The sequence below is a fragment of the Brachyistius frenatus genome, unplaced genomic scaffold, assembly GCF_029030835.1.
Source record: "Brachyistius frenatus isolate BFR_SWC_R1_liver_20210118 unplaced genomic scaffold, ASM2903083v1 Contig_12, whole genome shotgun sequence".
In the NCBI taxonomy this organism is placed as follows: domain Eukaryota; kingdom Metazoa; phylum Chordata; class Actinopteri; family Embiotocidae; genus Brachyistius; species Brachyistius frenatus.
Genome location: NW_027210611.1, coordinates 1,799,430 through 1,822,930, shown reverse-complemented (window position 1 = coordinate 1,822,930; position 23,501 = coordinate 1,799,430). Strand labels below are relative to the sequence as shown.

The window sequence follows — 23,501 nt, the reverse complement described above, 5'->3', positions numbered from 1 at the left end:
GTCCTGACAAGGTCAGTTTTACACCTGCAAATATCCCAAAAAGGTAAAAAGAATGTGTACACACACACACACACACACACACACACACACACACACACGCAGACGGTTTATGATATGTATTTTTTCCTGCAGTTTTCTTGATACCGTTTTCCCTGCAGCTGGTGCCCTTCTGTCGCAATCTTCAACTGCTGCAAAGTTGAACAGTCAAACAAAGCACAGAACGTGAGATGAAAAGCTTTTCATACCTCCCTAAGACATTGACATTTGTGCACACAAACAATCTTCCCCTCTTTCCAAAATCTCCCAAAACTTGTTTAAACTGAGAAAATCAACAGAGAAGAAAACCGGCGTCCAGAAACCTTTGTTGTCACAAGCTTTTCCTTCTTAGCATTTCCTTCTCCAGTTAAGTCGACCAAAATATATATTCCTTTGAATTCAGCACTTCTCCTCTCACTACATGGTGGAAACAAATCGCCCTTATATATGTTTTAACTTTTTGGAGAGATTTGTCATTACTTGGCCAATTACAAGTTGACAAGACAGTCATTAATGAGGCAGAGACTATCCACAGTTCAGAGAAGAAGCAATTTGTTCCTTAGGCCGCCAGTACTGTCTAGATACTCCCCCTAATTGATGTAGTGTTAGCCTATGACCAGAAAGATCTATACAGGCAAGGGAGGAGGAGACCATCAAGGCACCACCCTAATCAATCGCTAGGCTTCTGTTGACAACAGTATGCCATCATGCCATAGTGGTCTGATAGATTGCAGAATCGCGAGTCGACAGTCAGAGACAAGAGGTTACGAAATGCAGATGGCGTGCTCTTGTGTGTGTGTTCCATGAGGGTGTTTTACCGGAAAGATGGTCTCTCCGCTCAGAATTTTAAAACCCCATGAAATGCATTCTTTCTGTCTGTTCTCTGTAGCTGCCGTGATAAACCCGTCACTCCTTCCATGAGGAATGGCAGGCGGGACGATCATTAGTCTTCGCTGTAAAGCCGGCGACTTCTCTCTGTGTTTTATCATCCACCATTCTGGACAGGTTTTCTGAAAGGTTTGGGTAATTGTAGTGGTTATTGGAAAAGATGGAGTGACCCCACAGCTCTCCACTTATGGTTTGGCTACGTTGACGTCTCCTAATGAGGTGATAAACAGTCCAGCTAAGCAGAATCTACTGGCCATTAGATAGATCATGGTATTATAATGAAATGTCTAGTGGCCAAATGCCAGAGAATTTATACCATTAGTTTCATATTTTGTTCTCCTGCTACCACTACTAGTGAGTACAGAAGTGTGTCCTAATATGCAATGACTTTAACATTATATTCTCAATAGTGTATGTTTTACAGATGTTATTTTTTTCCATTTGCCGGTATGACATGTGCAGACTGACATAGAATATCATTATGACTGAGCCAGGCACAGCGGGCTGAAATGACTAGCAGACATGTGGGTCGAGGTTTAAGGGTAGGAATTTCAAGCCGGAATCACTTCAGCTTCGAGCAGTTCAAACAATGCTAATTGCGTCAGGCCCTGACTGTCAAAAGTGTGAGGATAATTAGAGTGAGGGGGCAAAGTGAACCCGGGGTGGTAAGTGTTAGTACATGACAATGCTCGCAAGCCAATGGGAGCATGGAAAAGGTAACATGCTGAAAGGAGGGCTAATTAGGAGAGAGCAGAGCAGAAAATACAAATGGTAGCTGCCCCCTCAGGGCCCCACCATTGCCGCAAACAACGGCGATTATTGACAGTTCATGCAGCGCTCTGCTTGCACTTCTTAAATGGAACACATTTCCATGTTCTACTTAGATTTTATCTAATTGTTTTCTCAGAATTGCAGGCAGTTACATTGTTTTAGTTAAGATCATTTTAACCTCACATAATGGATTTCTCTTTCCTTCTTTCTTCAGTTTCTTTTCCCTCTATTTATAAATCATATCTGTAGTTCTACTCCAGTTGTGACATTGCATTTTATTACTTATATAAAAAAAGGACATGCAGAGGAATAACCTGTTCCAATGTAATTTGCTGAAATGGGGCACAGATTTGACTGAAATAGTTCATTTTCCTCCAAAGTAGAGCTATTTGGCTGCGCCCCCATCTGCTGTGTTCCATCTATAGATTTTTCCTCCTGTTGGACTCCAGACTGTCCCCTGTTCGATCGTCGGCACTGTAAAATGGATTATATTACACTCCATTCTGCCGGGATTCTGCTTTTTTCTCGGCCTTTCTTTACAGAGCAAGTAAAGCAAAAGAAACAAATGAGGGGGTTCGTACGACTGTAAAGCAAACTATTCTCAGTCCAGATAGGTTTGGTTTTCCGGTGGATGTCCTCTATAGGTGGAGGCCTTCCTGATCCACTGGAGCCTCTGTATTTGCTCAAGAATTTATGAGGTTACCATTGGTCTCTGCTGACTGAAGATTTGATGTCTTAGCCAACATCCAAGACCACAGAGATGGAGAGATGAATTGTTTCGTCTTTCCCCATTCCTGTATCGTGTGTAATGGCCCGTCTGTTTAAAACTGTGGTAAACATTGGACTGCTGTTGCCTATTTATTTAGTGCCAGCGGATTTTTACTGCATGATGTGTGGTCTTATTGTATCGAAGCAGTGATCCTTCTAACTCATTAATTTTTTTGTGTGCTTAAAGTTTCTTCTCTGTGTGTCTCCCCCTCCGTCAGGGTTTAGCCGTGCGGCCTTGCCTTTCGGCCTGGTCAGGAGAGAACTCTCATGCGAAGGATATGCAATTGATCTCCGCTGCCCAGGGAGTGATGTCATTATGATCGAGACGGCCAACTACGGCCGGACTGACGACAAGATCTGTGACGCTGACCCGTTCCAGATGGAGAACATCAACTGCTACCTCCCCGATGCCTACAAGATTATATCACAAAGGTAAACCGCTGGGGAGAGGAGGGATCTTATTTCACAAACATAACCAGGAGCTGGGGTGGAAAAGTATGGACCTTGTTTTTTTTCTCCGCACACAAAAGAACAGTTGAAAATATTACCCTGCTTGCTCAACCACCTACACACCGGACAATCGACATCTCGCACCTTTTAAATTTGACTTATTCCTTCATTGACTAGATTATGTAGGCGGCATTTGAAATTCAGAAAACTGGGGTGCATATTCCTTCTTGACGGGCAGGAATTGACATCCATGTGGCAGAGCTCTTCACACCAGCTGCGCGTTGTTGCTTCTGTTTGAGTCATAATTAGCGTAGCTCAGAGAGACTGGGAGTCTCATGAACACCCTCTTAATTCCCTATCTGGAACATTGGGCTTGCTTTGTTCAAACACTTGTCGTGCATTGAAGTGGCTGTGCTGCAGGTAGTGAGCAATGCCCATCATCATGCCTTTTATCCTGGTTACCCTCTCACAGGATGCTGCCTCGCTGTCAAACGACAGCACGGCAACACTTCAGCTCGACTGCTACTTACCCTAGAGCTGTGTGTATTTTTTAAAGGGCAATAGATGAACTATTCACAAATAGTAACAAGCACAGTTTATCTTCTAATGCACTGCTCCGTCCTAACCGAGGGGATAGGAAAGCTGGGGGTAGGGCCTTTAACTCGCCTCCGAGCATCATCGCCCACCATCTCAGACCTCTGGGATTTCCCCTGTTTCATTCTCCTCTGTACTTTCTCCCATGAGATGCAGCACCACAGAATAGTTTCAGGAATAGATATCTAGTCCTGCTGTCTTACTCTGTCTATCTAAATTTACACCACAGTCCCAGTGCACTCATACAGTAACACGTTGCTGACCGTGTCCATGCCCCTCGGTTTGACTCCAACCAGCTACATTGCGCACCACATCTGTTGACAAGTCAGAATCTCACTTGCTGGAGCTGCACTTCAAACTTATCTCCATCTAAGATTCCCTGGGGGCAGTGTGCGAACGAAGGCTTTGAGAAGAGTCTGCACCACAAGCCCTTAACAAAAATTATTCTAATGATTCAGATCAGAGGAAATGGGCTCCTGACCGTAATTAAAGTCGATGTGATAACCAGGGATGTTAAAGCAGTCACAAAGCTTTGGGAGACCCTGATCAGTCCTCCTTCCGTCTGCAGCAAACTAGAACAAGGGTGTTTAAACTGCGTCACATTAAGACTGAATGCCTTGCCAATTTCGTCAAGATTAACAAAAGGAGATGGCACCACAGACGGCTAAACAAACATATTAAACAAGATTGGGGAGACAGAAACAGTGGGACGTCTGCTGCTCAGAGTGGCACTTTTGTTGGTTTGGAAATTGCAAAAGAAAGTATTCATCAGTGGCCCGTTTTTCACAACAAAAACAACTAGACAGGAATCAAATGGCTTGATTTTCAACATTGTCTACATCAAAGTGATTTGTCAAGTAAAATGTTTGGTTGTTGACAAAAAAAAAAAGTGGCTGGATGAAATATGTATTAAGAAACTGATGGAAAGTTCAGGTTAGTGGGCCCGTTTAATATTCAGGTGATCATTCCCTCAGACCTGTACTGTAAATGGAAGATACGTCTGACTTTCTCTCTGCCTGCTTTCTTTCCTTCACCTCTGTTTTCAACTAGCGCAGGTACAAAAACTATTCACACACAAAAAAAGATCATTTAAATGCGGCTGTTCGGCTGACTTCCATTACCTTATTTCAATGGCCACATGTTACCTGACCCAGTAAAACTAACAGATGCAGCTCTTTGATAGATGCCAAGCAGGATTCAAACACTTCATTACATGGGATAGTGTTCAGTGCAATAGAGATTACATGCAGTGATTTCAGCTGCCATTTAAAACAGAGGAAGACTGTCAAAGGGCTTAGCAACACCTCCCATTTCTCCAACGCAGGAGTGTCTAAATTGACAGCAGAATATAAGCAACAGGGATTTCTTACAGCTTGAAAGAAATGACCAGTAGTTGAATATATATTTCGATCATTTACTTGAAGGGTGTGCTTATCAATATTTTGCACTGACAATGGATCCATCATGTAGTGATGAACCCATTGAGAATCATCTTGTGACTTTCCAACTCCCCTCAGTTCTACAAAACATCTTTTCAGTAATTGCTTTCATTTTCCAGCTTGTATCTTAAATGTTTTGATCAAGTTTCATCAAACTAGCTGCACACTACCTGCTCAACAACAGCAGACAACTATCCACTATTTATCTGGCTATTTATTTCCTCAATAGACAGATATTTCCCTCTGGAGTGGTGGAGACCAAAAACAGAGCTAAAAAAGGAGAGAGACTAATCTTCAGGTTCCCAAAAACACGACTCCCAATGAGCTCCATTATTTCTGTAGCATGTAAAGAAACTACTGTTTGCCATAGCAACTTTATAAGGTGTTTGTGTGTCGATGTTGTATTTACAGGTTGTTCTTCTGCTCACATATTACCAAAAAGATTTTATTTTAGTTTAGTAAAAACACTTAACACCATAATGTATGCAAGCATTGAAAATAAAAAAAATAAAAAACGTATAATGAAATATGGCCCCATTTAGAGACTATATTATTCTCTGTATGTTAATAATGGATTTTTATTACTAATGCATTCATGTGTAAACAGCACTTTATTATTGTCACTGCTAGAGGTGAAGCTAATTCTACTTATTTGATTTATTGTTGTATACTTACATCCATACCAATGCACTATATCAAATAAAGCTAATTATACTGCATATTTTGTACGTTAAATGGTAATCTTCAACGAGCTGCCATAAGTGACACCTGACCCAGGTAGAGTACATTCTGTTCCTTTGAAAATGAGTAGAAGCACAAAATGAAATATACAAGTCTATTATAAGTATGTCAAAACATTGGTACAGCACTTGACTAAATGTACTTTCCACCACTTCAAGCTGATGTCAGTCATACGTATAAACTCTTAACACTGAATTAAATCAAATATCTTGGGTGCATTTGAAGCCATTCTGTTTCTCTCGTCTGCTGTCAGTCAGTTCACATTTTGATGCAGTGACCCTTCTCCCTCACGGCAGCTCTCCTAAGTCCTCACTGCAGTGAAGCTACTAAAGCGGATCTCTTAAGTGCAGCTGGCATCGTATTGTCAATGATGTTTAAACCATTGCTGATGATGCTGATGCTGTTTGTTGTGTCCGTAATGGACTTTGCACCTTTTTCATTCATATATAATACTTAATAATCCATTAGTTTTAAGAGAAGTTTGTTTTTTGTTTTTTTAATGAAAAGACATGGCTGGATTTTGAGTGTGGCTTTAAAAGTCAATTCTGGTTAACGTATATACATTTACCTTTGTATTCATTACTATAAAAACCCTCATAAGTGCACAGTCATGGTTTTGTGTGGTTCTTGTACAGCAGTGACAGAAAGCCTCTTGAATGTCTAATGGTTCTTTGAACAACCCTGAAATGTATGTTCAACTTGCATCTCTGCCACTGACTTTCTGAAATATTTATCTCAGGCTTGCAAATTGTTGAATGTCCTATTTCAGTGCCATTTTTTTTCTTGTTTACCTCTGTTACCACTGATATTATTCTCAATCCCTCGGCCTCAAGAGAGCTTGATTGAAGTGGAGCCAATTTCACCCTATACAGTATTTACACAAACTCAGTCCTCTGCTGGTCTTTTTTCCCCCCTCTCTTTCTTCGCTTGAACTTTTTTAGCACCCAGAAACATCTGCGGACACACACACACACACACACACACACACACACACACACACACACACACACACACACACACACACACACACACACACACACACACACACACACACACACACACACACACACACACACACACACACACACACACACACACACACGTACAATACAAGTGAAGACACGCAAGCTATCTTTGCAGTTCACACATCACACTCTTAATTCACTGAGGGACACCATTTCATACTGGAAGGCAAATAACCTGTCATAGAAATGACACAGTCATGTCTTGTTTGTTGCGTACATGCAGAGGAGCCGCTCCGTTTCACTAGAGGCCACCCATTCCAGTCCACTGCGTGTCACCACCACCTGTCGCACGTGTGTGTGTTTTAATGAATGTCTTCTTTTTCAATAGCGGTATGAAGACACTAATACCTAACATGCCTTTAGCTGCCCTCTCTCACTCTCTCATTCAGCACATCACATTCGTTTACTCTTCCTTAATGTTTTCATTCCTCTCTCTGTTTGCAAAGGCTTAAACTAGAATGCATAAGTGACAGTCCGGGCTGGGATTTCATCAATTTCAGTGTAGCTGTAACGATGAACTTTTCCCCCCCTCTGTGTTATTAATGTTGTCTTTGCGGAGTACTCTTGCTGTGGGTAGTCATGATGAAATCTCTGGTCAATCTTTTTTTTTTCTAGGTGCAACAACCGTACGCAGTGTGTGGTTGTCACTGGCTCTGATGTCTTTCCTGATCCATGCCCTGGCACCTACAAGTACTTAGAGGTCCAGTATGAGTGTGTTCCCTATAGTAAGTATCGCCATACAAATCTCATACTGAAATCTTATTGTATGTCATTAAAGTGTGTGATGCAACTGCAGTCTCTCTTGATTTGCAAGTACTTTGCAGTTTGTCTTACAGATGATACTCCAACTCTTGTATTTGTAACAAGATTGCAGCATTAATAATTATACATTCTGTTGAAATGTGAAGTGTTTCAGTCATTTAAAGGTTCAGTTCACCCCTATTATGAAAAAAAAAACAGGCAACATATTTTTTCAATTACCTCTAATGGAATCCAGCCATGCCGAACATTTTAGCGGTTTTATTTGCTCTATTTGATATATCTGTGTTTAGGGTTTGGTTCTATTATGGAAAACAAACAAACAAACAAACAAATATCTTAGTGAACTATTTATCTCTCTTTGCTCTTATTTCGAAAACATTCAGCTAACATTCTTTGCATTTTTAGGTGATGCTGCCCACTCACTGCAGTGAAAATGCCAAATGTGATTGGTGATAGATTAGCTTTAACTAATTAATTTAAAATCTCTGCTGCTCTCCATTTACTGTGCTTTCTGTGTGGAAGTGTATTTGTAATTCAACAAGATACATTTTGATACTTATCAGCATTTTAAACTCATCAGCCAACTTCTGTTACGGGGTCAACATCACCATTTATGTCTCTTCAGGTTGTTGTGAACATTAATTGCCTATAAATAAAAACTGTAGTGTTTTTAGTTTACTTTAGTTATTTGCTGATATAAATCTTTCAGTTTTAGGTATCTACAGTATAATTTTGGATACAAATACTGAAAAAACAAATTAGATTCAAAAAGATTACAAATGATTTGAATTCTACAAGCAGATTGGATTCTGGATGTGATCTGATATATTGGCTGTTAAACCCCATCCCTGTCTGTCTGAGTCTTCTGCCACAACAGCAGTAAATATATGTTTGGTTGGTAGTTTGTCGTGCTCACAGCATTGACTTTTTTTTTTTTAGAGTGTCTCAAAAGCAAAATCTTTTTCAGAAACAGAATTGCTGTTTCTCTAGATAATTTACAGGCCTCTAAACAGGTTTCATAGAAACTACTTTCTACAGAACAAATAGACCACATAAAAAGTTTTTTTTCTTTTAACTGTCTTGTATGTGGGTGGTAGCAGAGATAGATATTTCCACACCTAGGCAAATAAAACCAAAACTATCTGCATGCTTAAATACAATGAGGAAGGGTAAAGGAGAAAATATGTTTTGTGAACTGAGCTTTTAATTTTTTCTGTAAGCTTTAACTTCAAATTTACTGTCCCTCTGAAATATTGCGAAACAATGGGGTACACTAGTTTAAAATAAGTAGAGTGCATTCACTTATTTATTGTGGAAAATATTAAAGAAGATATTGGTGTGGAAATCCAAAGATTTTGAGACAATTCCGTATTTTTTTCTTAGATTAAACAAATTCCTGTATTCAGTCATAGATCGTCTCTGGTCCTGCAGTGTAAATATGGTTTAATTAAATGTACTGCAGAGTTGGTTAAGTCTAGCAATATCATAAACTGTGTCTGACATCTGATTTGAATTCATCTACCTTAAAAGGGTGTTTTAGATTAGTTTATAAAATCAGCTGCAGGGTTTATCCCTGCCTGTGAAAGTACTTAGTATTTAAATTGATGAAATGTAAACATTTTCAGAAATGGTCACTCTTTTTTCTTCTTCTTTCAAACAGACCTTCCTTTCACCTCTGGTCTCGTTCCCTCCCGACTAAACTCTTTGCTCTCACTTTTTTTTTAACTTCCAATCTTTCACATATTGTCTCCAGCCTCTCCCCTCCTCTGCCCAGTTTATGCAGCTTCAACAGTCGACTAAAGAAACTCCATATTAGACCGACTACCCATCAGTCATCTCATGTGCTGTTGCTCTCTTCGGCTCATTTAAGAATTTGGTCTGTAACATTAGCACCGTGTCATGTTTTACGTGTGTGGGCGAGCAAGTTTGGAATCGAGTTGTGATTTGTGTTTATAAAGTTTGAACAGATCCCACCCTCAGTCACTACATGCCAAGAATAATTTTCTGTGCTGTTTCTCTGAGAATGTTATCTATCTATATATGACCAGGGCTTTGAGATTTTTTTTTCTCTCCTGCCACTTAGGAGAAGCATTTTTAGAGGGATTAATTCTGCTTTTACAGTGGGCAATGCATTATTTTGTTGGCAGATAAAGACGGTAAGAATGAAAAGTTGAATGCGCTGGAAAGCATGGCACATAGCTTGTCCCTAGTCATAACGTGTCTGTTTTCATATCCTAGGATGAGAGGCCGCTTCACTAACACACAGCCTTTTTTTCCCTTCTAGCTCTTCCTCCTCAGACTGCAGTTCATCTCATGGTCATACCCTCCAACTAATTCTTCTCTTTGTACCTGGTAGTTGACTCATGATAACCTTTCTCTCCCTTTTGCACTCTTTTTTGCTTTCTTTTCCAATGCCTGAAATAGAAGTGGAGCAAAAAGGTAAATGAGTGGTCTGGTCCTTCCCTCCCCCTCCTTCGGCTCCTTGTTCTGTGGTGTTGAGTACAGCTCCCCCTCACGTTTCCCCTTCCCTTCCTGATTGCCTCTCCTGTCAAATGCTAAACCCATAGGAGGATTGTTTGCACCCACGGAGTCAAAAAGATTTTCAGAGCAGAATTTCAAATGACATCCACAGTCATCAAACGTAGTTTTTTTTCCTCACAATGTGAAAGAAAACACCAACTGTTCGGTGCTGATTTGTTCCAGGGACTCTTGCTTAGCACCGTGTTAACCTTCGAAGAATGACTAGTTGTGTATATATATTCTTATTTGGCTCAGTCTTAGTTTGCTTGGCCCAAATTCTGCTGCACCCATAGCACGTGATGTGAAATAGCAGTGATGGCTGAGTGAGATTGGCACAGACTGGGGAAAAAAAAAGGTTGAAAAGAAAACAAGAATTCACTGTGTCCCTTTTCATCCAGAACCAATTAATTTAAAACCGTCTAAATGGGAACGTTGCCATGGCCTCCCTCACCCATCAGTGGTTACTCTTGTCTTTTGCCACAGAAGTAGTGAAAATCCTTTACCACTGTTGTTCAATCTTCTCCCCAACCTCCACTTTCATTTTACTTCTGCTTTGCTGCCGCCACCACCATCAACAACCTGTTGTTCACTTTTATCACAAGATTTTCAGTCTGTGTCCTTATCATTTTGGTTCATGACCTCAGTCATGTCAGTATGCATGTGTAGTGTGTCCATATACCCAGCTGTTCATGTGGCATTTGACATCAGAGACAGGCTGGTATTTGGAAAAAAAACAACAACACTGTGAACTCTACTTCCTCCATTTCCCCATGTCTTTCATTTGCAGGATTTTTATATTTTTTTGTTCACATTTTATTTTGTTTTGTCCTTGTTAGGATGTAGCAGCAGACCCTTTGAGATGAAAGTCCTCTTGACTTCACATTTCGAATTCTGAATAATCATGATGACACATCCATTTGTTTTCCTCCCCGTTCATTAGCTGTAGTACAAAAACACTAGTTAAAAGATTCCTCCAAATTCACAGTCCCTGATCTTTTTGTCCTGCACTTGACTCATACAGCAGCGAGAATGATGCCTGTCAAACGTGTCAAGTATGTTTTCTTAATATTTTTCCTTATTGTATTTTGTTTCACTCTCTTCTCTGTCACTAGTTTTCATTTGTCCCGGGACTCTGAAGGGTGTAGGAGCCGCCACCTTCCTGTTTGAGGCCGAGCAGCAAGCGGGGTCATGGTGCAAAGACCCTCTGCAGGCTGGAGACAAAGTCTTCTTCATGCCCTGGACGCCATACCGCACTGACACCCTCATTGAGTACGCCTCCCTGGAGGACTTCAAAAACGGTCGCCAGACGACCACCTACAAACTGCCACATCGTGTTGACGGGACAGGCTTCGTAGCTTATGATGGTGCCATCTTCTTTAACAAGGAACGCACACGCAACATCGTCAAGTTTGACCTGCGCACACGCATCAAAAGCGGTGAGGCTATTGTTAATAATGCAAACTATCACGACACCTCACCGTACCGCTGGGGGGGCAAGACGGACATTGACCTCGCCGTAGATGAAAGGGGCTTATGGGTAATTTATGCCACGGAGCAGAACAATGGGCGCATAGTGGTGAGCCAGCTCAACCCATACACACTCCGCTTTGAAGCAACCTGGGAAACAGCGTACGACAAGCGCTCTGCCTCCAACGCCTTCATGGTGTGCGGCGTGTTACATGTAGTGCGCTCGACCTATGAAGAGAACGAGAGCGAGGCCAGCCGGAGCCAAATCGATTACATCTACAATACCAAGCTGAGCCAGGGCGAGTACACCGACATCCTCTTCCCCAACCAGTACCAGTACATCACCGCTGTGGATTACAACCCCAGGGACAACCAGCTGTACGTGTGGAATAACTTTTACATCCTGCGCTACGACCTGGACTTCGGGCCACCGGATCCTGCGGAAGGTGAGCGCTGATCCAGTTTTTTGATTTAGTTCATTGTCTTTGTGTAATTCCTCTATTGTTTGGCTGCAGCGTGGGATGTCACAGATGGCTGCCTTTTAATTTTGGATGCAATTCAGGTGTGATAAAGGAAAGAGGGTTGTGTTAGTCTTGGGGAAAGGGCTCATTTGCAGACAGAAATTACAGATTCACCTTGGAATGAGGGATCGCTCCCGGAGGGATAGCGCCACTGCAAAAACCTGCTTCTTTATTACCATGAGGCAAGCTGAGGCACTCGCTCCAGCTGAAGCTTGGACCCTATCAAATTCTTTAATCTCAGGCCTTATCCAAAACCATTATGAACACTGGCCCCCTGAACTTCCCTCTAATGCTGAGAATATGTTTGAGAAGTATTGTGCACAGTATTACAGAGGTTATCCACTCCTCCTTACAGCAGAATTTCAAGTTGTGTTGCCATGGTTACCACATCAACTTCGCCCGAGCTCTTTTTTGGAAAAGATCAGGAGATAATCGCCATCCTATTGTGGTATAATGTTTTTGAAACCACCAGGCTGAAGTGTGTGTGAGTTATGTACCACATTGTGAATCAGGGTTGAAGAATGACTGGAAAGAGAGATCAATTACAGTGAAGAATCTTGTCAGGCGGTTAGAGGGTTTAAATTAATCTGTGAAGTGTTGAGAGGCGACATACGTGTCATCAGACAGGGACCTTACATCAAGCTTATAATGGGTTTAATTACCTGACTGCAGCCATCTTATCCCACAGGGCCCTGCTAAGTCTGCCGTATAAAGTGGGGAAACAAGAATCTTGACCTGACTCAACAATATGCGAGAGGCTCAGGTTTCCCCCGAGCACTGGTCCAGATTAGGTTATGATTTTTAACTTCTGGATATTCGGGAGGGGTTGCCAGGGGTGAAATCTGATTCTTGACCTAAGCTGTTGAAGGGGGGTTGGCGTTGATGTCTCAATGGAGGCTGTGTGCTCCTGAACCCTGGCCTCTTGTCAACACGTCTGTTTGTTTTCCTGCTGTTCCCTGGAATCTCCCCCGCATGATAACTCGACACCCGACGGGGGCTTTTGAGTTTGTGTCTGTTTTGCTGAACAACCAAAGCCTCAATTAAGAGTATGTTGGAGGAGATATAAAAAATACTCAAACTTTAATGAGTTCGCCATGCATGCAAACTGCCTCCTCAACTGTTCACGTCCTGATGTATGTAAATGTAATTAACAACTAAATTATCGTAATTATCCTCCTTGTCTCAAAAGAGTCTCAGCGAGAGGAGGAAAGTGGCCATCACAGAGCATTTTCAATGAAGGGTTTAATGTGCTCTCTCAGCTACTGTAATGCCTCGGTAAACATAAATGCCATATAGGCTTGGTGTTGCCACTTACTGCAGGAACAGTACATTTAATCAACATAGTCGTTGATTTGGCTCATTATTCGAAGTATCCTGCCATTGTTCTGTTATTGGGATCCAACCAGAAATGTGTCTTTGCAGCAGAACTTGTCATTGTAGATTATTAAGTGTGTTTTAAGGCAACATTTTGAAATGTTGTGAGCTCAAGAAAGGAGGTGAGCGGAGACGCTTCAAGTTGCCAAAGCCAGCAACAGCACCCAGGGTTCGTGAGTGGCACTTGAAAATAATTGGTTCTTGTTTATTAGATTTTTTTTTTCAGATCTGCACCTTTAACTTCTTTACTGTGTAGCTATTAGGATTTATTGCTGCCCATGATATGCCGTTGAATTAAACAACCCATTCTGTAGGGTAATCTAATGGCGCTGAAATAATGTCTCTCTCTCTCTGAAACTGAGGGGCACTTGAGGCGTAAAGGAAATTAATTGTGCCCATTAAGATTCATCGACCACAGAGTGAAGTTACCTCGAACACCAAACCCGATGTATCTCTCTCCTTTTTAGAACTCATGTAACACAATGAGCGTCGGTGTCCTTTTCTGTCAAAAGCATCAACCTTGGCTGTAATGCTCATGCCAGAGAAGCGCTGAAATGGCAGCAGGATTAGGGGTTTATATAAGGGAGTTTTAGCAAAGTGATCAAAGCTGAAAATAATTGACCTTAGCAACTTGTCGGTATTTCCTTTACCTTGTGAAGGGTGTTTGTAACACTTTGGGTTTCTAAATTCTAGCGCTGGTTGAAGTGATTACCTCAGATCATTCCCCATATTGATCTTTCCGCTTATTGTTCCGAACAATTCACTGCGATTTAGAGAAAACATCTGTGCTTTGCTAATGCATTGTGATCACAAATAAGGTATGGTCAATACACAGCGAGTCCACCTCCTCAGAGGTCTCTCTCTGAAAGAGGTGCATGCCGATAAAAAGCACATCTAAGCATTGGTATCGTTACAAAATGTAAAGGGACACCGGTGATGTATTCTGTGATGTGCAAAGACGTTAAGCGAGTTCAGTGCAAGGAATTAAGAAAAACAATCAGAAGAGCCAGTAATTGCAGAGAGTATTTCAAACTAACAAGGACAGAAAGGAGAAAATTAATTTGTCTTTGAGGTAGTATTGATTTGAGGCCTTAAAGACGAGAGGCATAAAATTAATGGCTTTGTCCGAAAGGCTTAGCTACTTGAAGTAATCTGGTAGCATTGAACTCAAGTGGGCTGTGCACTGACTTACAAAGCAATTATTTCATATCTTGCATGCCACTCACATTTATCAAAACAAAGTTGATGCTCTTTTTTTAATTTTTTTTTTTTAGCTCAGCCATTTGTTGGCTTAGCCCAGCTGTGCACCTCGCTGCACTTTGGTTTGGTTTTATATCCCTGAATGACGCCTCCAGGTGAGCCTTCAAGACGGAGGACATTTATAGATGTATCATGCACTAAGCCTGTGTTCCATCCTCTGAACCATGATGTTTGGCAACAAAAATAGAGGCTGAAGTAAAGGAGTCAGGGGATTTGGAAGAGCTCTAATTGTTCTGCTTGCTGGATTACGTCTGGAAACTATTTAAGTGGACCTTAAAGGTGGATATGAGAGAGAGAGAGCAAGACTGAGCGAGAGTTTGGAGTGTTTTTGCTCCGAGTATATTTCTGTCTGCACATATATCTTCCTTACTGCATGCATGTGTCTTTATTGTGAGCTGCTTTGCCATCTTCTGACTGAGACGGTCTAGTTGTGACTGTGCTATGTCTGTTACTCCACAGTATTTAGTTTCAGGCCTCGTAAATTACCCCACACAGACACAAGATATGTTGGGCAGAGCTTTTTCTGTCTACTGCTCTTTAAAGAACAAGTGTCAGTAAAGCAGTCAGCCTTGCAACAATTTCTATAACAACTTGAGTTTTTTTTTATTTAACAGGGATAATGACCAACATTTTTTAGAATTGGAGTAGAAAATGCACGAGTTGTCTTGCAGCTTCTTAACTTCCATGCCAAGCTCCCGTCACGTAAGCTTGAATCAAGCGGAGCAGCATGAGTGCATATAAACAGCCTAATGTAAAATTCATGTCTTGTGGGATTTGTTTCTCTGTGATTAATTACCAGCACTGGCTGTAGGTAAAGAGGCAAAAGACCAACTGTAGCCTCAACACAGTTCTTTAAAAAAAAAAAAAAAGTCCTGTTATTGAGTCAGGAGAAAGCAAACCACACATTGATATATGAAGACCCACACACACATACATGGAGTCACTAAGCGCTAAGCTAAGCTAACCAGCTGTTGGCTGTAGCTGTGTATTTATGGGGCCATAAAGTATATTTACTGTGCTCTCTTCATGAATTTGATGTCCACAGTGTGAGGAACAATAGGATATGTATTCAACATGTTACATGGCTTAGAATTGGATTTCTGCTCATGTAGGAATGATTTTTTTCTTTTTTTCTTTTTAAAGCTTTATGGGTCTATTTATTAGTATGCTGGCAGGATTAAGTGATTCAGCTTCAAAACCAACACCATTTAAAACTGCTTGATTTTACAGCCAGTTGTCATTGCTCTTCCCTTGATAGCAGGCATTAGGCAGTTTATGATCCATTTATTCTGGTGTCTGAATTTACAGGTATATAGTTTTTACTGCTCCCACTGTTTGTGTAATTTGAGATAAAAAAATTAAAAAAAATTAAAAATGCTTTTTTAGTGCAGAAGCGTAATCCATAAAAACAAGGACAAACAGAATATCCAGACCTTTGATCATCTGATTACGGACTAATATTTTTTGTCATCTTCCTCTCAGATACGTAAATGACTCGTGGGGGCTATAAAGTGGTGAAACTAATTCTGCTTCATCTTTAGTGCCTGATTGATGATAATGGATAATAGTCTTTCTTCCTTTTAGCTCTGTGTTAATTTACACACTCTGTTTTGACACTGGTGACAGTCATTTTTCAAGTGTCCAATCTCAAACTCTTCCATTATTTATAAGAGGTATTATTCACCATATGGCAACAGTATGCCTTTGGTGTCAGATTGCCCATAAAGAGTGACTTCAACGCCTCTTGAAAGAAATGGTAGCTAATTGGTGCAGCCCTCTCTTGGTTGAGTGTGATCAGAGGACACAGGGCTCTTACTGGACGGGGATTTGCTCTTCGCAATCAAAGAAAATTGTAGCGGGCATGGTGCAGAGACATCAAAATAAGCCCACAGATGCATCGACATCTGACAAGCACATCACTTGATGTACTATTGAATAGATATGTTGGATAGTTGACATTCTTGATGTTATTCACAGTCACACTCTGATATGAAACCCAAGACATGATGTCTATAAACACCCACAAAGATGGTATCATGTCTTTGATTTGCAAAAATCACTCAGTTGACATCTAAGTGCCCCTTCTAATTAAAGCGATCTGACTCCATGATTCTGTCTGAAAGTGGGAACAAGAGAGACAATGACCAAGTGTCTAATAGCATGAAAAAAGAACAGTTGGGGATGCCAGTTGATTTAGAGTTATAAAAAAAATGTACTTTACTTTAGGCTGGATAATTATTTGAAAATGTATTACAACAAACATAAATTCAAATGTCACTTTTCAGTTAAAACAATATCTGGATGAAGCTTCATTAATGTGAGGATGTACTGCTTTTTTGTTTTATATCATTTTACAGTGAATATTTTAAACTTTTAGACTCTTGGTTGGACAAAACAACGCATTTCAAAATGTCATCTTGGGGTCAGTGCAACTGAGACGGACCTCTTTCAGCATTCATAGACTAACATTTAAGTTATTGACAGATTAATCAATAGTGAAAATAATCAGCCCTATACAGAAATACCAAACACAACATGTACATTGCTACTTAGAAAGTTTTTTGACTCGGATGGCAAAGCTGAAGATGAATGTTGAGTCAAATAATCAAATCTGAAGTATTTCTCAGTAACGTTAAATATTTATGACAAAATAAGAAGAAATAAAAAATAATTTCAAACATTTATTTATCAAGATTTTAACACTCAAAATTCAGCTGATCAGCAGGACTGTGTTTGTGTGGTTTGATCACATTTGATTGACAGTGACCACACAAACCACCATCTGTCTTCAAATCCCGATTGATGCAAGATTTGAGAAAAGAAAAAACAAAACAAAATCTCTGAGGTAAAATTACCAAGACTGTTCAATATTTGTCAGAAAGCAGTGTGGTAATATCGGAAATGATTAGTCACAGAAGTTAATTGACCAAACACAGTTCTACATTTTTCAGGGTCTTTAAAGTTGAATTAAACCAAAAATGCCCCCCAGAAATTCCATTGTGCTTCAAAATGTGAAAATTAAAAAAAAAATTCTTAACCTTCAATTATAATAAAATAAATGTTTTCGGATTCTGTTTGTTCATACATACATTTTTTTGTTTTTCAAATGTTGGCTCAACAAAACAGTTTGAAGGCTCTGGACATTTCTAACATTCAACTTTTAATAAACTCCTCACGACTGAATGATTAATGAAGAAAATAACGGGTAAATTAATTGATAATTAAAATGTAACCATCACATGCAATAGAAACAGAACATGCAGACATATTTGGGCTTTTTCCTCTTTATATTGAAATTTATATTCACATTTTTTTCATCTAAATTGATTGAAATGACAACATGCTATTAAATCCATGTGCATTTACCAAGATGTCAAAGAAACATTAGAAAAATGATCAAATCCAAAATACTTTGTGCTAATTTGTGCAAAAATATGTGAGGTAGGTGTTCTGGACTCTTGAGTTTGTGAAATATGGTCTCAGGAGCAGGTTAATAAGGTGATGCAAGCATGCTGTTACAGGCAGATGCATATTAGGGCTTATATCAGCCTGTAGAAAAGTAGAGGTTTGCTCAGGTATGGAGAAGTTTAATATTGCGAAACGTAATTACACTTGCCCTTGTATTGAATTATATGCATTTATTGAATCAACCAAGTCAGCCTATGAATCATCTCACTTTTCCTGAGTCAATAAAAAATTCATCACCCGCAATACATCATGTATTTGAATCACTTCTTTATTGTTATTTTTATGCAGTATTCTTATACCCTTATGTTAGAGTTGCAGAGTTATTTGTCTGTTTAGGAGTAAATACAATTTTATGTTCATAATATTATCTTTACTGCAGTGCACTCTAAATATCTTCCTTTTTTGGATTGCTTTGGCTACTCAGTATTTCATTCATTGTATCTGGTGGTAATGGAAACCGCACATCAGCTGTTACTTGTGCAGTCATACTAGCCGGGCCGACCTGTGACAGACACATGATGACTGAATGAGTGTAAGTTAAGACAGGACTCCTGTCAAGGGAAAAGGTCATGCAGTGAAATGTCACAATTCAGCTGCATTATAAGGTGTTTTTTTTTTATTTTTTATTTTTTTTATTGAGCATCTCAGGAACACCGCTCGTTACCTGCTGCGGCCTCCTTACCACATCACCAGATATCAGCTTTGTAATAAACTCAAATACTTTACTGGAATGAAAAAGCAAAGATTGCCCTGACCGGCTGATTAGTGTGAAACATGAAATGTGGGCTTTGTCACCATTCCCTCTCAGGAAATAGAGATATGCGTCTGATGATGGAGTGTCAGATAGCATGATATTACATTTTTCCTAGATGCACCCGGGGAACCCGAAGACAACACTATATAGTGCCTTTCGCAACGGCAGACCTCATTGTGGGAAGCTGCTTTTATCTCAGAATACAATCAGGTGTTTGTGGGTAAAAATGTATGATCATTCATGCGGGAGACAAGTAGCCTAGTATATCCATGTAGACACACGCACACATACACACAAATTCACACAAATTCACACAGTTTTTTTCTCTTTTATTCATATTGGCTATTCATACTGTATACAATTTATAGATTTCCCATTTCTGCTCTCATTTCCCAGTTTTCTCCAGGCTCTGCAGCAGATATCCGTCTGTGTGCACGCTGTGAATTTAAGCAGGGACACACCTGAGTAATGGAGCAAACACAAGCGCACTTGCACACGTGCATGTGCCTATTCACACTTAGTTTTGCTTCGCAGGGTAGGCGTGGACTGAATACAGTGGAATCGCATTATCGCTGATGTATGGTTTTTGCTCGGAGCAGTGCAGTCCACTCACCAGCTTTATCAAAGTGAGAGAGATGAACAGGGCAGAAAAAAAGGTAAAATGCAGGCAGGCTTTGTCTTCATTGTTGACATTTAATCAGCCCAAGGTACTGACTCTGCCATGAAAAACGCACTGCTATGTCAAAGGATGCCCCAATGCCATTGCCTGTCTTATTTATGTACTTAAGTAAACTATAAATAGAAAGAGATAAATAATGTCATGTTGGCAGGTTTGTCTTTATTTTATTTAGTGAAGGAGCAGAAAACAGGTGGAGTTAGGAGTGAAACCTGCACGATGCTTATGTTCCCAGGAATTATGGGCAGCAGGAAGGAGTTCCTTCAATACCAACAAGCCATGGGACTTAAAACAGTTGCAGGTCCCCCACTGCTAGAAACAACAGGAGTTCAAAGAGAGGACATTTATGACTCAAGCTCTAACGGCCTCAATGTTGTTTCTCTCCAGTGCCAACCATAGAAGATTTCTCCGTCTCACCATCCATTCCCAAGACCACCACTGTTTTCACCACCACCGCTGTGTCCACCCTGAAGGGGCAAAGTGATACGACGGTAGTGGGAGCAGATCCGAGAGATGGAAGAGATCCGTTTGAGGATACACGTGGCTCGGGTACGGCTGAGCCCACCGTCCCCGAGCTGCCGCCGACACCCAGACGCTTCTGCGAGGCGACCAGGAGGAGAGCCATCGACTGGCCCCAGACCCACACTGGAACCACTGTCGAGAGGCCCTGCCCGAAAGGAACCAGAGGTACGCCAGGAGTTTGACACTTTTCTTTAAATTCACACAAACATTTTTTTATTTTTAATTTTTTAATAATCTGTCTGTCTTCGAGACCAGAGAGGTAGACGCTCCTCGTTTTGTAATTTTAGTCAGAAAAAAAGGCTTGTCATAAAAAGCTATAGGCTATATCTGAAACCTTAAAAATGTGATTACGTATTTTTCAAAGGAATAGTTTGACATTTTAGGAAATACTTATTCGCTTGCCGAAATTTAGGCAAAGAGCAATGCCACTCACACTTTTGTGTGTCAAGTTTAGAGCTTAATTAGTTTAGGTTAGCACATAGGTTGGGAACAGTGGAAACTTAGATAGCGAGCTTAAAAATCCAACTATTGGCATGTCTAAAGTTCTCTAATTAATGTTGCATCTTGTTTTATTTAATTTATTTACAAACAGAAATGTAGAATAAAAATGAGTTAAGTACTGGTGTAATCCTAAACTTCCTCTGCTTACACTTTGGTCGAGCTAAAGCTATGCCAGGCTAATTGTCTCAATGCTTTAGGTTTATTTTTTTAGCCTACATGCATGATATTGGTCTTGTCTCATCTAACTTGCTGGAAAAACACAATCAAGATTATTCCCATATCCAATTATTTTTTTCAAGGCTTAATCACACAAGTGTCACAGCAACAATATTTTGGATTACACTGCTTAATCCGATTGCCCTGCAACTAGAAATGTTTATTAAATCTTCAATTCTGTACAATAGCCCAATTTACAATATGATCGAAGTGATATCCAAAGGTAACTTGACTTGCTTGAAATTCTTGAAGACCTTTTACCTCTCATCCTTCACTTCTGTGAGCTGAAGAAGCCTTTCGGATTTCAAGTAATTCCAGTTGCCTTTGGATAACACTGAAATTGACCATGACCTGAATGAATGAAATTCTTCACAGATATTTTGCAATTCGATGTAATTCATTGCAGCTACATCGCAAACTACAGCCTTAAAAATTGCAACAGATGTGTATCAACAATTCTCTGTCCAAGACTGCTCATTTTCCAGTTTATCAAAAGTAAAATTTACCTAAAGGTTAGCTTATAAGTATTCCTGTTATTCTGTGACAAACCCATTTTGACTCATTTTAATTAGTCCTTAGCGTGTATGGGGTTAAACAGGGATAACCTTTTTCTGTTTTTCTCTTGAAATTAGACCCTGACTGAAATGGCCATTATTGGCCTGTCACAGATATATCGGTATCAACATAGGCTATCATTTATTTTGTTACAGAACATAATGCACAGGAAATGCTTGGGGTAATTTAGAAGTTAATATATTGGTGTGTGTTGTTTTTTAAAGTTATTTATAAGTATTGAATTCTCAGTGAAAACTTCAGTTTTGTACACTGATGACAATATGGATAAAACATAGTTTATTGTTACAGAGTAAAATATTCCATCTCCGTTACATATCTTTGTGTTTGATGCCCACATTTGAAAAATAAATGCAAATAATGTGTGTTCAGAAACACGTTAATATCAAAAACCCAGAATCCTTCAGGCTCTACTTTACATTAACAATTAAGTCTGACAGGCAATCAGAAAAGGTAAAATTACTCTGTTAATATATTTGTGCCTATTTAGGTGTTATTTCCATCTTTGCTTCAATGTGCTGAATCTGTAACATTTCAAATAGAAGTCATTTTTTAAAATAAATTCATAATGTACATTGTTCTGTTTGTGTGCAATTTTAAAACCCATTTCTTTTTTAGATGAGACAGAGAGAGAAAAAAAAAAACCTGTTGCGTGTTTCCACTCTAACAGAACTCTATAAACCAGTGAAAATGATGGACATTATATGGAAATTTCTAAAATAAAAGCCCTTCAAAAGTTCTCGTGTTTTGACAATAAATGAACAGTTACTTATTGCAGTTAAAATCCTTACTCAGGAAGCTCAGGAAGTCCACATTCAACAGACATTTTGCTGATGGTCGTCATGTGAGTCCAGGAGACAGTGATACTGCAACAGAAATCTCGCAGAAGTTACCTTCACACCCCATCACAGAGACTGACAGAGCTGTCAAAATACAAAGCAGGGCTATCAGAAAATGACAGCAACAAAGAGACAATTTTGAAAAGAGAAAGGCTCTTAGATTTCATGCGTTGTTGCTGTTGTCAGAGAAGCAGCATGTTATGTGGAGTCATTGTGTGTTTTATTTATACATGCATAAGAAAGAGGCATATAAAATGTTAAAAGTTGTGAAAAATGTCTGTTTACAAGCAGGAAGAAACCACTGTTTGCCCACTGTTATGTCTTCCTGTCAGTTTTGTCCGAGCTATGTAGGAACCTGATAGTCTTTTAGTATCCTTTCTATACTTTTTTTTTTCATACAGACTGTCTCCAAAGCTTTGAGGCTTTTAAATTGTTTAGAATTCTTTGTTCCTGCTGAACAGTTACTTTCCTGCACCAGAGAGTCTGTATGAATGAAGGATCAGCAAAAGAAACTGTATCTGAGGAAGGTTTTGGATTTCGTCCAACTGTTGTGTTTGTTTTGTGGCACTGCAGGCATCGCTTCATTCCTCTGCACAGTGGCAGGGACCTGGTGCTCCAAAGGGCCAGACCTCAGCAACTGCACCTCCCACTGGGTGACTCAAGTGGCACAAAAGGTAAAAGGAGAAAATGTCAGTTGCAAAACATAGCAGCAAACAAGCATGTAACATGGCTAAAATCAAACATCTCGTAGAAATTTCTGACCCCTTTTGTTTGCTTGGTTTATTTTCAGTTTTCCAGCAGAGAACTGGTCAAGTGTGCTTATCTTGAAAGTACTTATTTTCAAGGGTAGCTAAAATACAGTGTGGAAACAGAAAGAAAGAAGCTAATACAGTACATCAGGAGCATATGCCAAGAGCTGCAGTCTGTTTCTGAGAATCAAAGAGCCATGATTTCTCTCTTCAGTGACTTATATGCTTTGATGTTGTGCAGGTAGAAACGTAATGGAGAGTTACAGATAACAGATAATACAGGAATGCAAGACAAACACAAGACACACTGCATTGTAAGGGACGGATTATTGTCTCTTGTGACTGGAAAAGAAACGACTACAGAACCCCGCTGGTTCAGGCAGGGTTAACGCAAGGCATTTTGGGAAATGTAGACATATCTAATTGAAGAGCTGTGTCCTAATGCCATACTGCTGGTTTTAACAGTTTGGAATATAATCTAAACACGACACAAGTTATGTTCACTTGACAGTATTTTTCCTAAAAGACAATATGCAAAGAATACAGACGACAAAAATTTGAATCAAAATTGCGGGAGCACGTTTCTG

At 39.9% G+C, this 23,501-nt stretch overlaps 1 protein-coding gene across 12 annotated transcripts in view; it reads left to right on the top strand.

The window, feature by feature from the left end:
* LOC138617269 (adhesion G protein-coupled receptor L2-like) overlaps nucleotides 1-23,501 on the top strand; it is an 84,562-nt gene that overhangs the window by 33,349 nt on the left and 27,712 nt on the right. For 7 of the 12 annotated variants that reach the window (XM_069692098.1, XM_069692097.1, XM_069692096.1 and 4 more), the window contains exons 3-8: nucleotides 2,682-2,895; nucleotides 7,328-7,437; nucleotides 9,899-9,913; nucleotides 11,107-11,907; nucleotides 19,902-20,201; nucleotides 22,739-22,839. In XM_069692098.1, the coding sequence (XP_069548199.1) occupies nucleotides 2,682-2,895; nucleotides 7,328-7,437; nucleotides 9,899-9,913; nucleotides 11,107-11,907; nucleotides 19,902-20,201; nucleotides 22,739-22,839 (1,541 nt within the window). Of the gene's footprint in view, nucleotides 1-2,681; nucleotides 2,896-7,327; nucleotides 7,438-9,898; nucleotides 9,914-11,106; nucleotides 11,908-19,901; nucleotides 20,202-22,738; nucleotides 22,840-23,501 lie in introns of those variants that run through there. The other 5 variants (XM_069692104.1, XM_069692103.1, XM_069692106.1 and 2 more) reach the window with 2 other exon arrangements.